Source organism: Borostomias antarcticus, assembly GCF_949987555.1.
Source record: "Borostomias antarcticus genome assembly, chromosome: 5".
NCBI classification, from domain to species: Eukaryota; Metazoa; Chordata; class Actinopteri; order Stomiiformes; family Stomiidae; genus Borostomias; species Borostomias antarcticus.
In genome coordinates, this window is record NC_140238.1 from 9150243 (window position 1) to 9166875 (window position 16633).

Here is a 16633-nt window from a genome sequence, read left to right on the forward strand (position 1 = left end):
TACTGTACGTGCCGCCCCATTGTCCTTCTAAACTGCATCTATAGAATTACATATATTTTGTTTTTGCAACATTCAAGACAAGCTTACAGCTACATGAGATAACTAGGCACTTTCGCAGCCCCTCTGGTCATGATAAAATCGGCACTTCCCACAGTCCTCCACTCACTCGCTGTAATGATGGGAAATCATGATATGATAATGATAACAAACGCGCGTGGAATAGACTGGATTGGAAGATTGTAGCTACTTTCTGGAAAGATGGCTTCAATGCAGGAAAATACTAAAAGTATTCTTTCTTGTATGTGCAAATTGTTTGTTGTCTTTCTGATATTGGGACACGCAAAACGTGTCACTTCCGTTTCCACCACAAGATTTCCCGCCAGTGTACTAGCCAGTACACCGAAATTCTAAAATAATAAATTCACAGGGTCTCATGCAGTCTCATGTCATGAAAATGATTTTTGTGATCTTGCTAAGGCCAATTCATAAACTAATAGCAAGTAAAGGTGAACATTGAACCATAAGTTATCTCATTGAGCTTTAAGCTCTAGAAGTGAGTGCTGGACAGAGACAAAAGCTGTCTGCAAAGCAGACAATGCTCCTTCTAAGGAGGAGGCAGATGTACTGTATCATCCACATAGAAATGCACCTTGCATGCACCTTACATCCAGTTTCAAAAGAGACCATGTACAATACTTCTGTCTCCCTGTATGGATATAATACAGTACAACACTGATACAGTATCTCCCCAGGCTTTCTGCTCTAGTCTCATATAGATATATAATAGACCTGCTCTATAACCCAGGCTTTCTGCTCTAGTCTCATATGATATATAATAGACCTGCTCTATCCCCCAGGCTTTCTGCTCTAGTCTCATATAGATATATAATAGACCTGCTCTATAACCCAGGCTTTCTGCTCTAGTCTCATATAGATATATAATAGACCTGCTCTATCCCCCAGTCTTTCTGCTCTAGTCCCATATAGAAATATAACAGACCTGCTCTATCCCCCAGTCTTTCTGCTCTAGTCCCATATAGAAATATAACAGATCTGCTCTATCCCCCAGTCTTTCTGCTCTAGTCCCATATATATGCATATATAATAGACCTGCTCTATCTCCCAGTCCTCCTGTCTTTCTGCCCGCCTGATTCTGCATACCAGGATTTGCATCGTCAATGTCCTCTGCTCGCACAGCTGCACAGCAGGAAAGAGGATTAGCGCTCGCACACTCATACCGTCCCCCACCCTCCTCCATCCTCCCTTCTCTCCACATTCCTTCCCTTTCTCCTCCATCGAATCCCTTCTTCCACCCCGCCTTCCACCTTCCCTGCACTATCCTCCCTCCCACCATCCTACCTCCCACATCAGCAGTTTAGGGCTCGGTGGACACGTCCTCACATCCATTAATGTTCCTGCTGTCACCTTGTCACTCTCGTACAACTTTACTGACTATAGGCAGTGTGTGTGTGTGTGTGTGTGTGTGTGAGTCTGGATAGGACTGACTGTCCCCAGGGGACTGTGTGTGTGTCTGGTAGAGGCAGCGGTCTACTGGTGACTGAAGGAGTGGGCATAGTCTAACAGCTCTTTAGCTGCAATTATAACATTTTTACACCATTAGGTATACAGTAGGACCCCACTCATCCGAACTTCAGAGATCCGAACCTCCCGGTCTACCGGACAGGCTTAAAATATGTGTTTGTTTTTTTTTGCCTGCTATCTGGTTACTGGTGGGATTTTCATTACAGTAGCCTACTGAATCCTACTGTGAATAAAAACAGAACTGTATGTAGACCTACATGTTGCCTGTAGGTTGTAGCCTACTGTCACGTTTAATGTCTTTGTTACTCTAATGTCGAGCACAAAATGCAAACGAGTCTGCTGTGCGAGAGCTGCATTCCTTGGTAGCCAGAAAGCGCGTCAGCAACCTGAAGCAGAGGAGCATCAAGTCATTTTTCGTTCCCAGTTAATGGACTTCAGGAACACAGACGTGTTGTGAGCATGTAGATTAGCCTATACAGTACTAGGCCTATTTGTTAAATAATAGCCTACAGCCTAGGCCACGTTAGCCTACATCGGTTGTTTTAGATACTTTCTTTTAGGCTACAATAGCTTAAGACATGACAACTTGTCTGTTATTTCATTTATTTATTTATTGATTATCATTTGCTCTAATTGTTGTTGGCTTGTTTTTAGGTTATCGATACAGCATGGGCCTCATTTGAATAAAGTACTGTATTTGATCAAAGCCCACATTCAAGTGGAAATTCGTTTATTTTATTATAGGCTACTATAGACCTATTATAGGCTTGGCTATATGAGTTTAATTGGCTATTTGATTGCAATTTTGATGCATTTTCACAAGTAATTAAGGGTATTTATCAGTCTATTATGAGTCTATATGGAACAAGTATACCACTTATTGAATTTGGTGCATTTTAACATAAGTTTCAGTCATCCGGACATTTCAGAGATACGAACGACCTTCGATCCCGTTGGGTTCGGATAACTGGGGTCCTACTGTACTTTGTTGCTTACTTATTTGGATTGATGTATTGAAACACACCATACCAACTTAACAAGGGGTGAGGGAGATGTTCCAGAAAGCGGGTTCAATAAATTCTGAGTCTAACCCTGAAGTCTGAAGTTGATTTACGCTTAGATTAGAAACTCCGGATCCCGTCTGAGCTCAATCAACAGCTTGAGTTAAGCACGTGTATGAGGACTATACAAAGCCATCATCAGCAGAGCTCCGATAGCATGATTCACAGACTCGGTTTCAAACTCAGTTCCAAGGTCTCATCAAGCAAATGGCAAAAAATGTAGCCTACTTGAGGCGGCAGATTAGAAAGGCATGTTCGTTGGATGAACATGCGTAGGAACAAGCGTACAGTAGGAACCCTATTGTAATTCCTGGAAATGCTTGAATAAGTCTTGAAGTCCTGGACTAAAACGGCTATAAATCACCAGGCCCAAACTACAGACCATGATTAACTACGGCACAAAGAGTCACCACGGTTCGACCCTCGGTGGCGCTACAGTCACCGATCCAAAACAGAAATTTCAAAGTGCTGCCATTTCCACACCGTTGGACAAAAATATATGAACCTTGGTACTGTACATGTTTGTCTTTCCTTATGGGAAAGCCACTTTCTGGAACACCCCCCAGGTTTCCAACAGGAAAATCCAAATGGCTTCATTTTAGGTACTATGTTTCAGTGCTAAAGGTTCTACAATTCAACTTATTTTCACAACGCCACTCGGAAGAGAATTATCCAGCATATCCACTGGACTAACATGGTTGTGTTTGGATCACAGGCTGAACTCTGGTGACTCTGCCCGAAGGACTGTTCTCCAGAGAGAGGAGGAGAGTTGGTGTGCTTAGCCCCCCTGTTCTTACGGATTAAGGCTGATATGTCCTTGCTTGTCGGGCTGTTCGGTAACATGAAATGTTTGAGGGTGCTACTTGAGAAGTTACTCCTCAGTGCAGTCCTGTCAGAAGTGAGGGTTCCGGTCCAGCCATGTGGAGCAATTGTATTAATATGTAACTTCCAAGCATCAGGGCAGACATTGGTTTAACAGAATCTGATTAGCCGACTGCTGAAGGGACAGTTGGCTTTTGGGGTGGCAGGGGGGTCGTGGTGACCAAAGAAGTGGATGTACTCTAATGGCTAAATTGCAGAAGCTTTACCATTTGTACATTAGTTGTGGTCAAATAAGTGGATATGCAGTGTGTCCATGATAAGTTGGTTGTGATCAGGTGTCTGGAGGAGATCAAGTGTACAGCCATAAGAAGCACACGGCCCATTGATGTATAAGGTCATAGTTGGAGAGAACTCTAGCCATTGGACTGAAACTATGTATAGGTAAGGCAAGGCAAGTTTATTTGTATACATTTCAGCAACAAGGCAATTCAAAGTGATTACATGAGACATTAAAAGTATCAAGACAAAGTGTACAGGCCACCAACTACAGTATAAAGGTGGGATAAACTAAATACCATGTTGTCTGATCAGGGATAGAGGGAGAGAAACAGGTTCTGCTCAGATATCACAATATTATTCCTGTGAATTAACTAGAAGAACATGTCTTGGAGAAGAGAAGACGACAACAAGCAGACAAACCATCATTCTATAGACCTGGTTTAAAAATGAATAATATGGCATGATTGATCAAACTTTATCAAATATTAATGTTGTTTATGTTTAACAGATATGTTTGATTTCATTTAGAACCTCCAGTTTGATCGCTCCATGAAAACAGTTCAATATGAATGGATCTGGTTTTGGTTTAAAAACATACTGTTACTGGAGTCCACAGTAGTACTGAACATATTTTTTTTAAGGTCAGTTTTCAACTTTATGTGAGTTGTAAGACATCTGTTTTTGAACCGTATACTGTTGCAATATAGTACTTCTAGCAGTGAGACACAGTTAGCCCATGTGTTATTCAATGCCCTCAGCCCCAGAAGTAAACAGGTAACTGTAGGCTGCTGTTAACATGATTCTCCCTCCAAACCTAACTGCACTTCAGCACGTTTGCTTCCTAAAGCCACCTAGATTGAGCTCTGACATGTATTCTCCCTGACGTCTAAAGGACTTGTTCAGTTTCAAAGCCTCCAATCACTCCAGATACAAGTACTTTCAAAAGACATTTTAATACTGCGACACGCAAAGATCAGCAGCTCCCTCTCTCCTCCCTGCACTCCTCCCTCCCATCATCCCAGCTCCCTCTCTCCTCCCTGCACTCCTCCCTCCCATCATCCCAGCTCCCTCTCTCCTCCCTGCACTCCTCCCTCCCATCATCCCAGCTCCCTCTCTCCTCCCTGCACTCCTCCCTCCCATCATCCCAGCTCCCTCTCTCCTCCCTGCACTCCTCCATCCCATCATCCCAGCTCCCTCTCTCCTCCCTGCACTCCTCCATCCCATCATCCCAGCTCCAGCTCTCTACCGCTCATCAGCGCCGTCCTCACACCCCTCCCTCCATCCACCCTCCTCCCACTTCCTAGCGTTCATCAGCAGCCTTAAGACAGGTTAATACGACACTTACAAGCAGGCTACCTCTTTCCCTCTCTACATCAAAGACCCGGCGGAGATGTTCTGACTGGTTTCCAGCGGCTCCTGACTCACAGTAACCTGACAGCGTCTCCCGTGCTAACTGCTCCTCCATGTCATATTAGTCCTGGCTTGTCCCCAAATCCCGGGAGGACGGTGGTAAGCCCATCTCACAGCTCCCAGGCCGCCCCTCGTCCCCCTCGCTGCCCTGCCATGGCTCGCTGGTGCCGGGTTAGTCAGGAGGGAGACGGGGCTCTCTGCTAAGCCGCTTTCACGGTCTGTCGGCTCCGATCCCGCCTCGACCAGCGGAGACATGTCAATGCACGCTCTGAGTCGCTGGGTGAGCTGAGTGCTTTTGTGTGAATTATGTTTACATTTAGTTTTGCCGTTGGTTAAAATGAGTAAATCTGCGGTTAGTCTCTGACACTGTTCACAGTGACAGCTGTTAGATTGTCACCACAGCGTTACAGGTGTAGGCTACATGGGAGGTCATCTGGGAGGATGTTTCAAAGTATTGAACGTATTTAGGTAATATGGCATTACCATGAATAACAATGTTTATGCTGTATACTGCAAGCTATGGCTCATGACTCATAAACACACATAACATAACACGGTATAAATTAGGCTTAATTTATATTGTGTTACCGTATAAATTTGTGTATACTGTTACAGTATAAATTAGTGTTTATGAGCCATGAGCCATAGCTTGTCTTATACAGCATGCAAACTAGGCTTAAGGCTGTTTTGACACTGTAGTGCTTGGCTCTGTACCTTTTTTTGGGAGCAGAGCATTTAGTGCAGAGCAATCCATATGCCTCAAGTAGAATAGTTCAACTCTTGAACCAGATGCGTCATAATGGTAACAAATTGCCTCTTGTTCAAAAAGAAGCTAGTGTGACTACGGCCTTAAACAATGTGAGCAACAAAGTCAGTGTAGTTGTCAGAAATGTCAAGTTTCATTCTACACATTCTATACAAACTCAAATGGACAGTGAACACATTCTACTTATTTTCGGTACGTTTTCTGACTGACTATTGTGGCCAGAACCTTACACTATATGTGAACCCACCTTAACACTATACATCATCTCTGCCATGGATATGCCTCATTCCAGGGTGAGGTGTCATCAGGGTATTTTGATAAACTGTCTGTGGAACAACTGCCCCTGGTGAGCATTCATGAGGAAGTTGGAAGGAGAATGTTAATTTCCTGTCCACAGTCTGTCCTGGTCCACTTTTGTCCATTTCCTGTTTGCATGTTTCCCAACAGGGAAGGCGTTTGCCCCTGAGTTCTACTACGACACGTATGGCGCCCTGTGGCAGAACAAACCGCGGGTCTATGGGTTCAAACTCCAGTGGACCCAGCAGAACCCCGGGGCTGTGGACCGCATCATGGCATATCGCCTCGGCATACGACAGGTGAGACATGGTGGTGATGGGGATTGTCAGATAAAAAAAAATATTTTATTTGTCTGTGAAATTTTACTGAAGCAGGTTGTTGGGTGCTTGATGCACTCACAACTTTTGATAAACAGACATATCATACTAAAGCATTATGGAACGAGAAGCCGTGGGATGTCACGGATATCGCCACGGCTAGCGGGAGTGGTTAGGCACGACGCGCAGCGGAGTGCCATTACACCCCGCTAACCGTGGCGATATCCGTGACATCCCACGGCTTCTCGTTCCATAATGCTTTTATACAACGGTTGCCACATTTATCCGTCAATATTTCAAAAAGAAAGACAATACGAACTTTAAAATGTATTTTTTATGGAACTATTTGTTAATCATTTGCGGATACTTCCACTGAAAAAGGGAACGTTGCCAGGCAACGACAATGCTACAGCACATCTTTGTAAACATTGATCTGGACACTGCCACGGCTACTAATAAGAGGTGGATTGATATTAAAAGATGTGCGAACATTCCATTTCAGCGTGGGGATATCGTGGCTATTGCCACGGCTGGAATGCAAATTGACCAATAGAGACATTGGACTGGATCTATACCGTTGTATAAAAGTGTTTATGTTATTGTGTTGTTGATTGAAAAAACATTTGTTTTTGGTTTCATATCTTATAACTATCTAACTAGCATGTTTGCTCATTAGAAAACAGTTGGGTAGAATGGAATGTTAACGTCTGTTAAGCTAACAGTAGCACAGCAACGCCAGCCCTAAAGTCGGGTCTAATTAGCAGTGCTACAGTAGCTAGTACATACTTGTTTGAAAGTTTGCAACTGACCTCTGTTCCACTAGTTTACTAGCTGCATGCAATCATACTGTAGCAGACTTTGTGATCACCAGGTCAAACTAGCTACTGTCTGCTGTTCACCGGAAATGGTCACATCTCTACCCAGGTATAACTTTAGCTGGCGGTGATGATGATGATGATGATGATGATTATTATTATTATTATTATTATGGTTTGTGGTGATGATGATAATGATGATGGTGTTGGTGGTGGTGATGATGATGATGGTGGAGGTGTTGGTGATGATGATGATGATGATTATGGTGGAGGTGGTGGTGGTGATGATGATGGTGTTGGTGATGATGATAATGTTGATGATGATGATGGTGAAGATTTTGGAGGTATTGGTGATGGTGATGATGATGATGATGATGATGGTGGAGGTGTTGGTGAAGATGATAATGATAATGCTGATGATGATGGTGTTGGTGATGATGATGATGATGATGATGATGGTGAAGGTGTTGGTGGTGGTGATGATGATGATGATGATGATGACGGTGTTGGAGGTGTTCGTGGTGATAATGGTGATGATGATGATTAACTCTAAAAAGACCAAGGCCGCGTGTCCCAGAGCCATAGTAGCACTATGTGCATCGTAAGCTACGTCGTAAGCTCTCCCTTTAGATGGTGCGCTGTTTACCAGAGCCTCCTTAGCTAAGGTATATCTTTAGTTATACGGGATACCTTCTGAAGGTACATCGTAAGCTCTCCCTTTAGCTTACAGGCTGTATCCCAAAACCTCTTTAGCTAAGGTATACCTTACTTAAGGGATACTTTATTAAGGGCATTCTGAACCCATCGTAAGCTGTCTCTTAGCGATGCTGCGCCCCGTTCATCCTCTTATAGTTTTAGCCTGATAAGGGAAAAATTATACTTTTCAAAAGGAGAGTTGCAATATCCTCATCTATCTACCCTACTTGCGCAATTTACATAATTAGTCTACAATCAGCTTGATGATAATTCATGATGAAAACTATGTTTTTGTAGCCTAAATAACACATCACTGGAATGTTGTCTGAAATGTTGATTTAAAATTGTATTTAGCCAAATAAAATGTATGGACTATCCATAAATCCAATCTGTGAACAACAACATTTTCTTATAACGGAGAAATTTGATGACCTGACTTTTCTGGCTGTCTTTAACCCACCACAAAATATTGTAGGATACCGACAGATATCAGGCGAATTGATTAATCTACTGTAATGAGGCCTGCTAGACCCATAGTAGGGTGGACACAGGTGTAATTGATTACATTAAGGTCCCCTTCTATTTAGTGTGTCACAGCCGCATTACAACGCATTCTTGTATTGAACCAAAGGAATCAACGGCGATACTGTCTGCGTAGCCATTTGGTTCATGTTAATCATTTAATCAGGACCAACTTCAGTCCTCTTGATGTCCCCTTGGACAGTGCCGTCCTCTCCAAATACCGGCTGAGAACAAAATCAGTCACCTATTTAGATATCATCATCATCATTAGCTATCATCATTATCATAATTTTCCAGGTCTTTCAAGAAGTCCCAGACTAGATTTATATGTCCCGATTCATGCTCTTTATTTTATATTTTATAGGCTATAATGTATGAATTGGAACCATCCCAAGGTCTCGCTTTGACTTTGAGATTAGCAGATGTGCTTTAGTAAGCATAGCTTCCTTTTTGGTAATATTAGATTGGGGTAAAATTATTATGACAATGCTTGCATGCTTGTTTTATTAAAAAGTGAGCATTTGATGCGCGCTGCATCGATTAAAGGAGTAGTAAAGAGAAAATGCATGTTTAGCCCTGTAATAAGGTTACTTATGATCATATACAATGGTTCAGATCAAAACGTTGACAAAACTAGCACTTTCCGAGAAAGTCGGATAATTGCTCTACCACCGTTTTGGTCATACAATGGATGTGGATGGGCACCTTGAAAATTCTTTCAAAAACATGTTAAACTGTCGATTTCAAAGACAAGTTTGACTCACCGAGATATCTTTGGTGTAATTCTGAGGCCTGTAGAAGAAATTTAAAATCCAGCGCGAACCAAGTATATCCATGTAATGGCGGCGGACGGGGCACAGAGAATGCAGCTTCTAAAAAATATATTTTCTGCCACGAAACGGTTGTTTTCATCAATCTGTAGTTATGAATCGCTAGTTGTGCTTACATAGAGCTAGGGCTTGTTGTGGTTTTCACATGCCTCTGTAATATGATCTTTAGAAACGTCTTTAGAAACGAAATATAGCTTGCTCCAGCACGCATGCGCACAGCGCGCAGACCGGCTATTCTCCGTCTGTAGGCTACACTCGCGGCTCACATTCTTTACACTACGATCGGCTGGTTTGTGCCTGGAATATTGTGTGCAATATGGCTGAATATTTATCAGATTTTGAGGATATAGAAGAGGACTTAGAACATGATGGAAGCCGAACGTAGCGTAGAGAATGTGACCCCCTCCAGTGACCTGCATATCTCTCCTCAAGATTAAACATTCACGATTCCTTTATTTGTCACATGCAGCCCAATGTCCAGTCACAGTGAAATGTTGCTGCCGGCTCCAAGGTTATGGTCATTACAGATAAATGCCAATACTCAATTTACAAATGACACAACAAGGACCATTTCTATACAGTATGTAGATAAGATCAGATAAGTAGGGTACCTCTTTGGTTAACTGCTAGCGTTAACAGCTGTGTAGACTATTTAATAGCCTACATTTTTGTAGACTGTAGGCTATTGTATATTGTATTCTATCACATTGACATTTTGCACTGTTCTGCCTCGCTATGTTTATGCACCAAGGCAAATTCCTCTGAATTAAAATCAGATTTTGATTGCCCACGCTGGATTCGACATCCGGTCCTCTGACTTGCTAACGCACCTGACACAACCCCACCTTAACCATTATGCTATCGAAAAGCTGGCGAGTCAAGGGCGCGAATGACTGGTATTCATTCAGAGAAGTGACATCTGCGCACGACCCTGGAGTTGCATATCCTTATATGGGGCTGGCGGGAAGTTTACCTATGCTAATTCATGTGAGCGGCCACGAGCTTTGAACTTGAGAAACCATAAGATTCACCATTAAGAGAAGGCAGGTGAGAACTCTGCCAGCAGTTTACGAACACGTCGTGAATCAGACGGGAGCTTTCCTTAGAAACGTTCTTAGGAAGAAATTTAAGAACAGAACTTAAGAAGATATTGGTGAATGAGGCCCAATGTCTCCACCCCCCCTAGTAAGATCTCCTGCACTGACGACTCTGAAGAGTTTGTCTTGTCCTATGAATACCTGGGTCTCTGGCTGGACTCATCTCTTTCCTTCACAACTCGCATCAATAACCTTCAGGGCAAAGTCAAAGCTAGATTCAGCTTCCTGTTTTGCAACAATGCTTCCTTCATGCATTCCGCTAAACAGTTGTGAAGATGACCATACTTCCTATGCTGGACTATGGCGACACAATCAACAAAATGGCGTCAGAGTGTGCCCATAGGAAATTTGACACACTCCACCACTCACTTTGCCATTCGCTTTGCCACTGGTGCACCCTCCACTACTCACCACTGTGACCTCAAAACTCTCTACCTCTCATCTCTCCAGCACTTCTTTCACAATGATTACCACGTAAGGTCTATTGATTTCATCAGCGTCTCCATCCCAAAAGCCCACACTTTTTTGGGCCACAACTCCTTCTGTTTAGCCTTAGCAAACGATTGGAATACTTTACAAGACACACTCAAACTCACAGCACTCACATCACTTACTATTTTCATGCAGAAACTTCAACAGATCATAGTTGACAGTTATTCCTGTCGACTGCCCCCCCCCCCGCATGTTCCATCTTTATCTGTGCTCAACATGAGTGGAGTTGTTCCCGCTGGTGTCTGTATCTAGAGAGTTCTGTCACCTTGTCTGAGGAGAGAGATGGAGCCAGGTCAGAGCTGTCCCTTATTTCCGGTATCTTCTCCCTCTGGGCGGGGCCTACCATCAGGCTGTCAGTCTTCTCTGTCCTCCATCTCCTCACTCTATCCTTCTCCCTCCTCCGCCCCTCCAGGGCTCAGCTGGGGAGGCCCAGTGCCCGCCCCTCATAATGACATCATGCGGTGTGATTTATCCTCCTGTCAGGTGTGTCATTGCTGGCCGCCACCCACTGGCGCTCAAAGTCAACGCCAAGTACACTAATGCTCAAGTGCATCAGTACAAAGGTTTGTTCTACTGTATTCCCTCGTGATATTGAATGAATGAATGAATGAATGAATGAATGAATGAATGAATGAATGAATGAATGAATGAGTAAGCGAATGAATTAATTTCAGTCGAGGAATATTTCATAGCCCAGGTGTGTGTGTGTGTGTACAGCTGGAGGTGAATCTGGGTGAGCTGAATCTCCTCTGGCCAGGAGTGCTCCTCTCTGGATACACCTCTCTCTGGTCCTGCAGCAGCTCTGCTAGAATCACACATCACAGAGAGAGAGAGTGAGAGAGAGAGAGAGGGGGGGGGGGGGGAGAGAGAGAGAGAGAGAGAGAGAGAGAGAGATGGAGATAGAGAGGGGGAGAGAGCAGTTAGGGTCTCCACGTTTCTCTCCTGCAGGCAGTGGTTAGATGATTATAATCACCCCCTACACCCCCCCCCCACTCTCTTAAAGTCAGCAGTTAGCTACAAAAAGACTGCACCTGGCTAAGCACAGTAGAAGGGGGGGGGGGGGTGGGGTGGGGGGGGGGCGGTGGGGAAGGAACAAGGGAGGACAGAAGAGGAGCTGGGGCTGGAAACTAATTAAGGTGAAGAGCCAGAGGGGCCGAGCTGGCTGATGAGATAACACTTTCAGCAGGCATCTCCAGAACAGGACTGGGCAGGTAAGCTGTGGACCGCGTGACTGCTGCATGTATGTGCGTGAGGCGCAGTGTCCGAAACTAGCATATCAGCATCTTCGTGTGTGTGTGTGTGTGTGTGTGTGTGTGTGTGTGTGTGTGTGTGTGTGTGTGTGTGTGTGTGTGTGTGTGTGTGTGTGTGCGTGCGTGCGTGTGTGTGTGCGATCAGGGGAGGGCCTCATGGATGTAAGGTAGGATGACAGGGCTTATGTAACTCTCTCCTTCTTCCTCTCCCTCCCTTTCTTTCTCTCTGTCTCTCTGTCTCTCTCTCTCTCTCTCTCTCTGTGTCTGGTTCTCTCCAGAGCATTTCACCTTTATATCTCCTCCAGCATATACTGTAACATCTCGCATTCCCTCTCTCCCTCCACCCTCTCCTCTCCCCTCTCTCTCTCTCTCTCTCTCTCTCTCTCTCTCTCTCCAGTCAGTATGCTAGTCCAGTACAGCAGCACGTTCAGGAGATTCAGAGCCTTCCTCCAACAGGCGCATCCATCACTGTAACGTGCATGTGAATGTACTGTATGTGTGTTTCTCTAGACTTCCATAGCTGTAGGTGCTACTTTACTACACACAACACCCCACCCCCCCACCCCTCTCTCTCTCTCTCTCTCTCTCTCTCTCTCTCTCGTGTGTGACATATCCAGGACATTATGTGGTTTAGCCCTCCCCAGGGCAGGCTGGCCAATCCTGTTTACTCGCTGTGTGCATGCAGCGGTACATTTTCACCCGACAGCCAATTACGGTCTATCTACGTCCTCCTGCTTCCTAGTTTGTTCCTTTGTGTCCACGTGGCTCAGGCTCAGCTGCAGTAGGCAGGATCTGGCTCCTCATCATGAGATCAGTAACACTTTGTACCTGTCAGCCTGTCAGTCTGACAGCCTGTATATCAAAGATGTTTTCTCTGAGGCCTGTGGTCTGGTCGCGCATAGACTCTTAATGGTTTCGTGGTCCCATTTAAAGAGTTGAGCTCAGGAGATGTTCATACTGCTGATCATTTTAAGTGCTTTCATCATCACGTGAGACTTCTCCAGTCCAGAGATGACCCCTTACTTCCCCTGAAGTTTTCCTACATTTCCCATAAAGCCTATCACCACTCCACTCTCTCTCACCCCGCCTCTTTTATCTAAATGGGGTGTGTACATTTGAGGTGGGATGGTTAAACAGTTTGTTTTCTCTTGCTTGCTATAATGCGAACCTACTCGTAGCTACAGCATGGCACTACCTTGCAAAGCTATTAAATTTAGCTATGCCTTGGGTGTGCAGTTCCCCGGTGTGGAAAACACAGTGAAGCACGGTCAAAAGGAGTTATATTTTATAGCTTACCATTCAAAGATGCATGATCAGTTGCAAATGTATTTATTTACAACTTCAGGGTTGAAATGGGCTTGACAGCTTTCATGCTCGGTGATACACAAGCGCCTCTGCTGGTCCCAGAGATCATTTTCCTTTTCCTTTTTTTGTTTTTGTTTGATTTATTAAATAAATCAAACAAAAAAGGAGCGTCTCTCTGGTCTCACCAGATCCACTTATGGCTAGATCCCAGAGGCTACCAACCTGGGAGAAAACTAAAGATAAATAAATAAATAAATAAATACATTTTATTTATTTATTTATTTATCTTTAGTTTTCTCCCAGGTTGGTAGCCTCTGGGATCTAGCCATAAGTGGATCTGGTGAGACCAGAGAGATGCTCCTTTTTCTGTCCTCCTCTGTGTCTCTCTCTCTCTTTCTCTCTCTCTCTCTCTCTCTCTCTCTCTCTCCCTCTCCCCCTCAATATTACATTGCTGTACTCCGGCTCAGAGACATACTGTACATGTACTGTATGGTTGGATGTCACTTTCTAACATAATGTTGTCAAACACCTCATCATCATCCTCTAAATCTTAACAGTGAAATGTTCCAATCACCTGCCATTAGCTTGCCACAAAAGAATTTTTAGCCGGTCAGGAAGTTTGTCATAAAACAGTAGATACAGGGGACATGAAACTGAATTTGTGCCGGTCCATTATGTAGATCCTTCCCTGGCATGGGTGGAGCTACCGAGCAGCACACTGTGATGCACTGATCAAGTAGAGAAGTAGGCAAAACGTGGAGGACTCTGTTAAAATAAATAGAGAGATTAGAGGGGGTAAGTCTGGATGCTACGTCACAGGGACTTTCTGGCCAGACAGCGCAGACACACTTATACACAGACCAAAAATAAACCCAGGTATTGATAGAACTATCTATCTATCTATCTATCTATCTATCTATCTATCTATCTATCTATCTATCTATCTATTTCTCTCTCTCTCTCTCTTACATTGTCAAAGCAGACCTATACTGTACAGTATTATAGAGAGAGATATAACTGTCTCTCTTCGGTTGCTCTGTGTTCTCCTGGCTGAAAAATCCATCAGATGCACATAAATCAGTAGGCGGCCTACTACAAAGAGAGAGAGAGGTGGGGGGGGGGACAGAGCTGCAACCCCACTGTAACGATGTCATCATAGTCCTCCAATGTTACAATATGGAGAATATATCTATATGTCAATACCTACTGTGTCTGGAGGAGGGGGAGGAAAGGTAGTCTGGCTTCGCCAGACCCAATTCGCAAGGATGCAATTATTTTCAATTAATAAATAATAAAAGGCATTTATTTTCTATTTCCAAGGGGCATTATTAACGGTCCGACCAAAATGCCTCTGGACGCAGTTGTTTAGACCTACAACCAATCAGACAACGGAATGTGGGTCAGTTATCGTATCATCTTATCAAGTGGGTACTCAGTTTGAACGGTGGGATGACCAGACTGATCTGGTCTGAGCTCACCTGATCAGGACAGCGATGGGAGGAAAGGTGGAGGAGGAAGGGAAAATGGGGAGGAGTGAGGGAGGAGGGGAAAGAAAGGCAGATGAGTGAGGGAGGGAGTCAGAGGACAACCATCTCTGTAATGCTCTGTGCAGTGTGTGTGTGTGTGTGTGTGTGTGTGTGTGTGTGTGTGTGTGTGTGTGTGTGTGTGTGTGTGTGCGCTCGCACGCGTGCGTGCGTGCGTGTGTGGGAGGAGGAGGAGAGTGTGAGTTTGGAAGGGTGGAGAAGGAGGGATGAGGTGGGAGGAGGGGAGGAGAACCTCTGTCATGCCCTCCTGCTCTTAGCACGCTTGGGCTCGGGGGGTAGCACACCCACTCTGTTGGTAGTTGCCAAACTGCCTCTGATTGGCTTACAGCAGGAGCCCTTATCGAATCAGCCGCCCGACTGTGACTTTTGGTTCTCAGGCACTGTTCTGCTGATCTGCTTAATATCCTCTGTGGCAACTTCCTCCTTGTTGCTCTGAAGCACGCACACACACACACACACACACACACACACTCACACAAATAAACACACCCACACCTATACACACAGACACAAACACAGTTCACACACTGCTGTCAGTTGCTGCAGGCTAAAGTGCCTCTCAACAGTTCTCTCCTGCTCCACTACTCTACAGACATCAGCCGTCAGAGAGCCAATGAAAGCTGCTCCACCGTCCAAGTTGCCTCACGTTTGATGGCAGCGTCCAACGTCAAGAATCGCAGAGCTTGAATTCTCAATGGCTGGCGCGTGACCCTCATAGTGCATTGCAAATAATAAGAAATAAAGTTAGTGGTTGTTTTCTTGTGTATTGACTCACAAAAGAGAAAAAATAATAATTCCACACAGGCAATCTACATAAGTTATGATGCTTCATCTTGTTCTAACAAGAAAAATATCACATTCTCGTTATAAAGACAAAGTTCTCGTTAGAAGGTTTTCTCGATGTAATGACAACGTTCTGGCATGATTTGTAAATTTTCTCTCCCTATATTGTCCCCCCCCCCTCCCCAGGTAGATCGTGACGTTGATGTAGTGTATTTAAGTTGTAACCCTGCACTCTGGGGGTTGAAATGTCTTTCTATCTCTGCATTCTTTCTCTTACAATCTCTAACTCTCTTTCTAAAACACACACAAATGCACACAGACACACACTTTCTCTCTCTTTTTGTCTCTCAAACACATTTGCAGAGCAAAGACATGAATGAGAATGAGACTCGTTGCCATAGCAACAAGGCATTTTACCTGGACGGGCAACAGCACAGCATGGTAGAGTATATCAGGAGCACAGCTAAACATAGCTAACGTTAACTCATCTGACACTAAATGAGAATACACCAGGAGCATGGCTAAACATAGTGTTAACTCATCTAACACTAGCTAACCCAGCTAAACTAACTCTAATGCTAACTGTAACTCTAACGTGCTAACTCATCCAGTGCTATGCTATAGCTATCTAATTCAGCTAGACGAACACTATGGAAGACACATTTTCAGAGCTGCAGTAGGAAGCTCTTCATATCCCAACAGTGTCTCTGTATTAGTGATTTTGTTGCTTTTACAGAACACTGTTCCTCGGCTGTGACTGAAATACATGCGTAGCGAACAGGTACCAATATTTCCATCTGTGAAA

At 44.3% G+C, this 16633-nt stretch overlaps 1 protein-coding gene across 1 annotated transcript in view; it reads left to right on the forward strand.

Moving 5' to 3' along the window:
* Positions 1-16633, forward strand: part of mdga2a (MAM domain containing glycosylphosphatidylinositol anchor 2a) — a gene marked incomplete at its 5' end in the record, with an annotated part of 109562 nt that overhangs the window by 80789 nt on the left and 12140 nt on the right. Inside the window, one exon of the mRNA XM_084437714.1 lies at positions 6328-6476. Coding sequence (XP_084293840.1) covers positions 6328-6476 — 149 coding nt within the window. The remainder of the gene's footprint in view (positions 1-6327; positions 6477-16633) is intronic.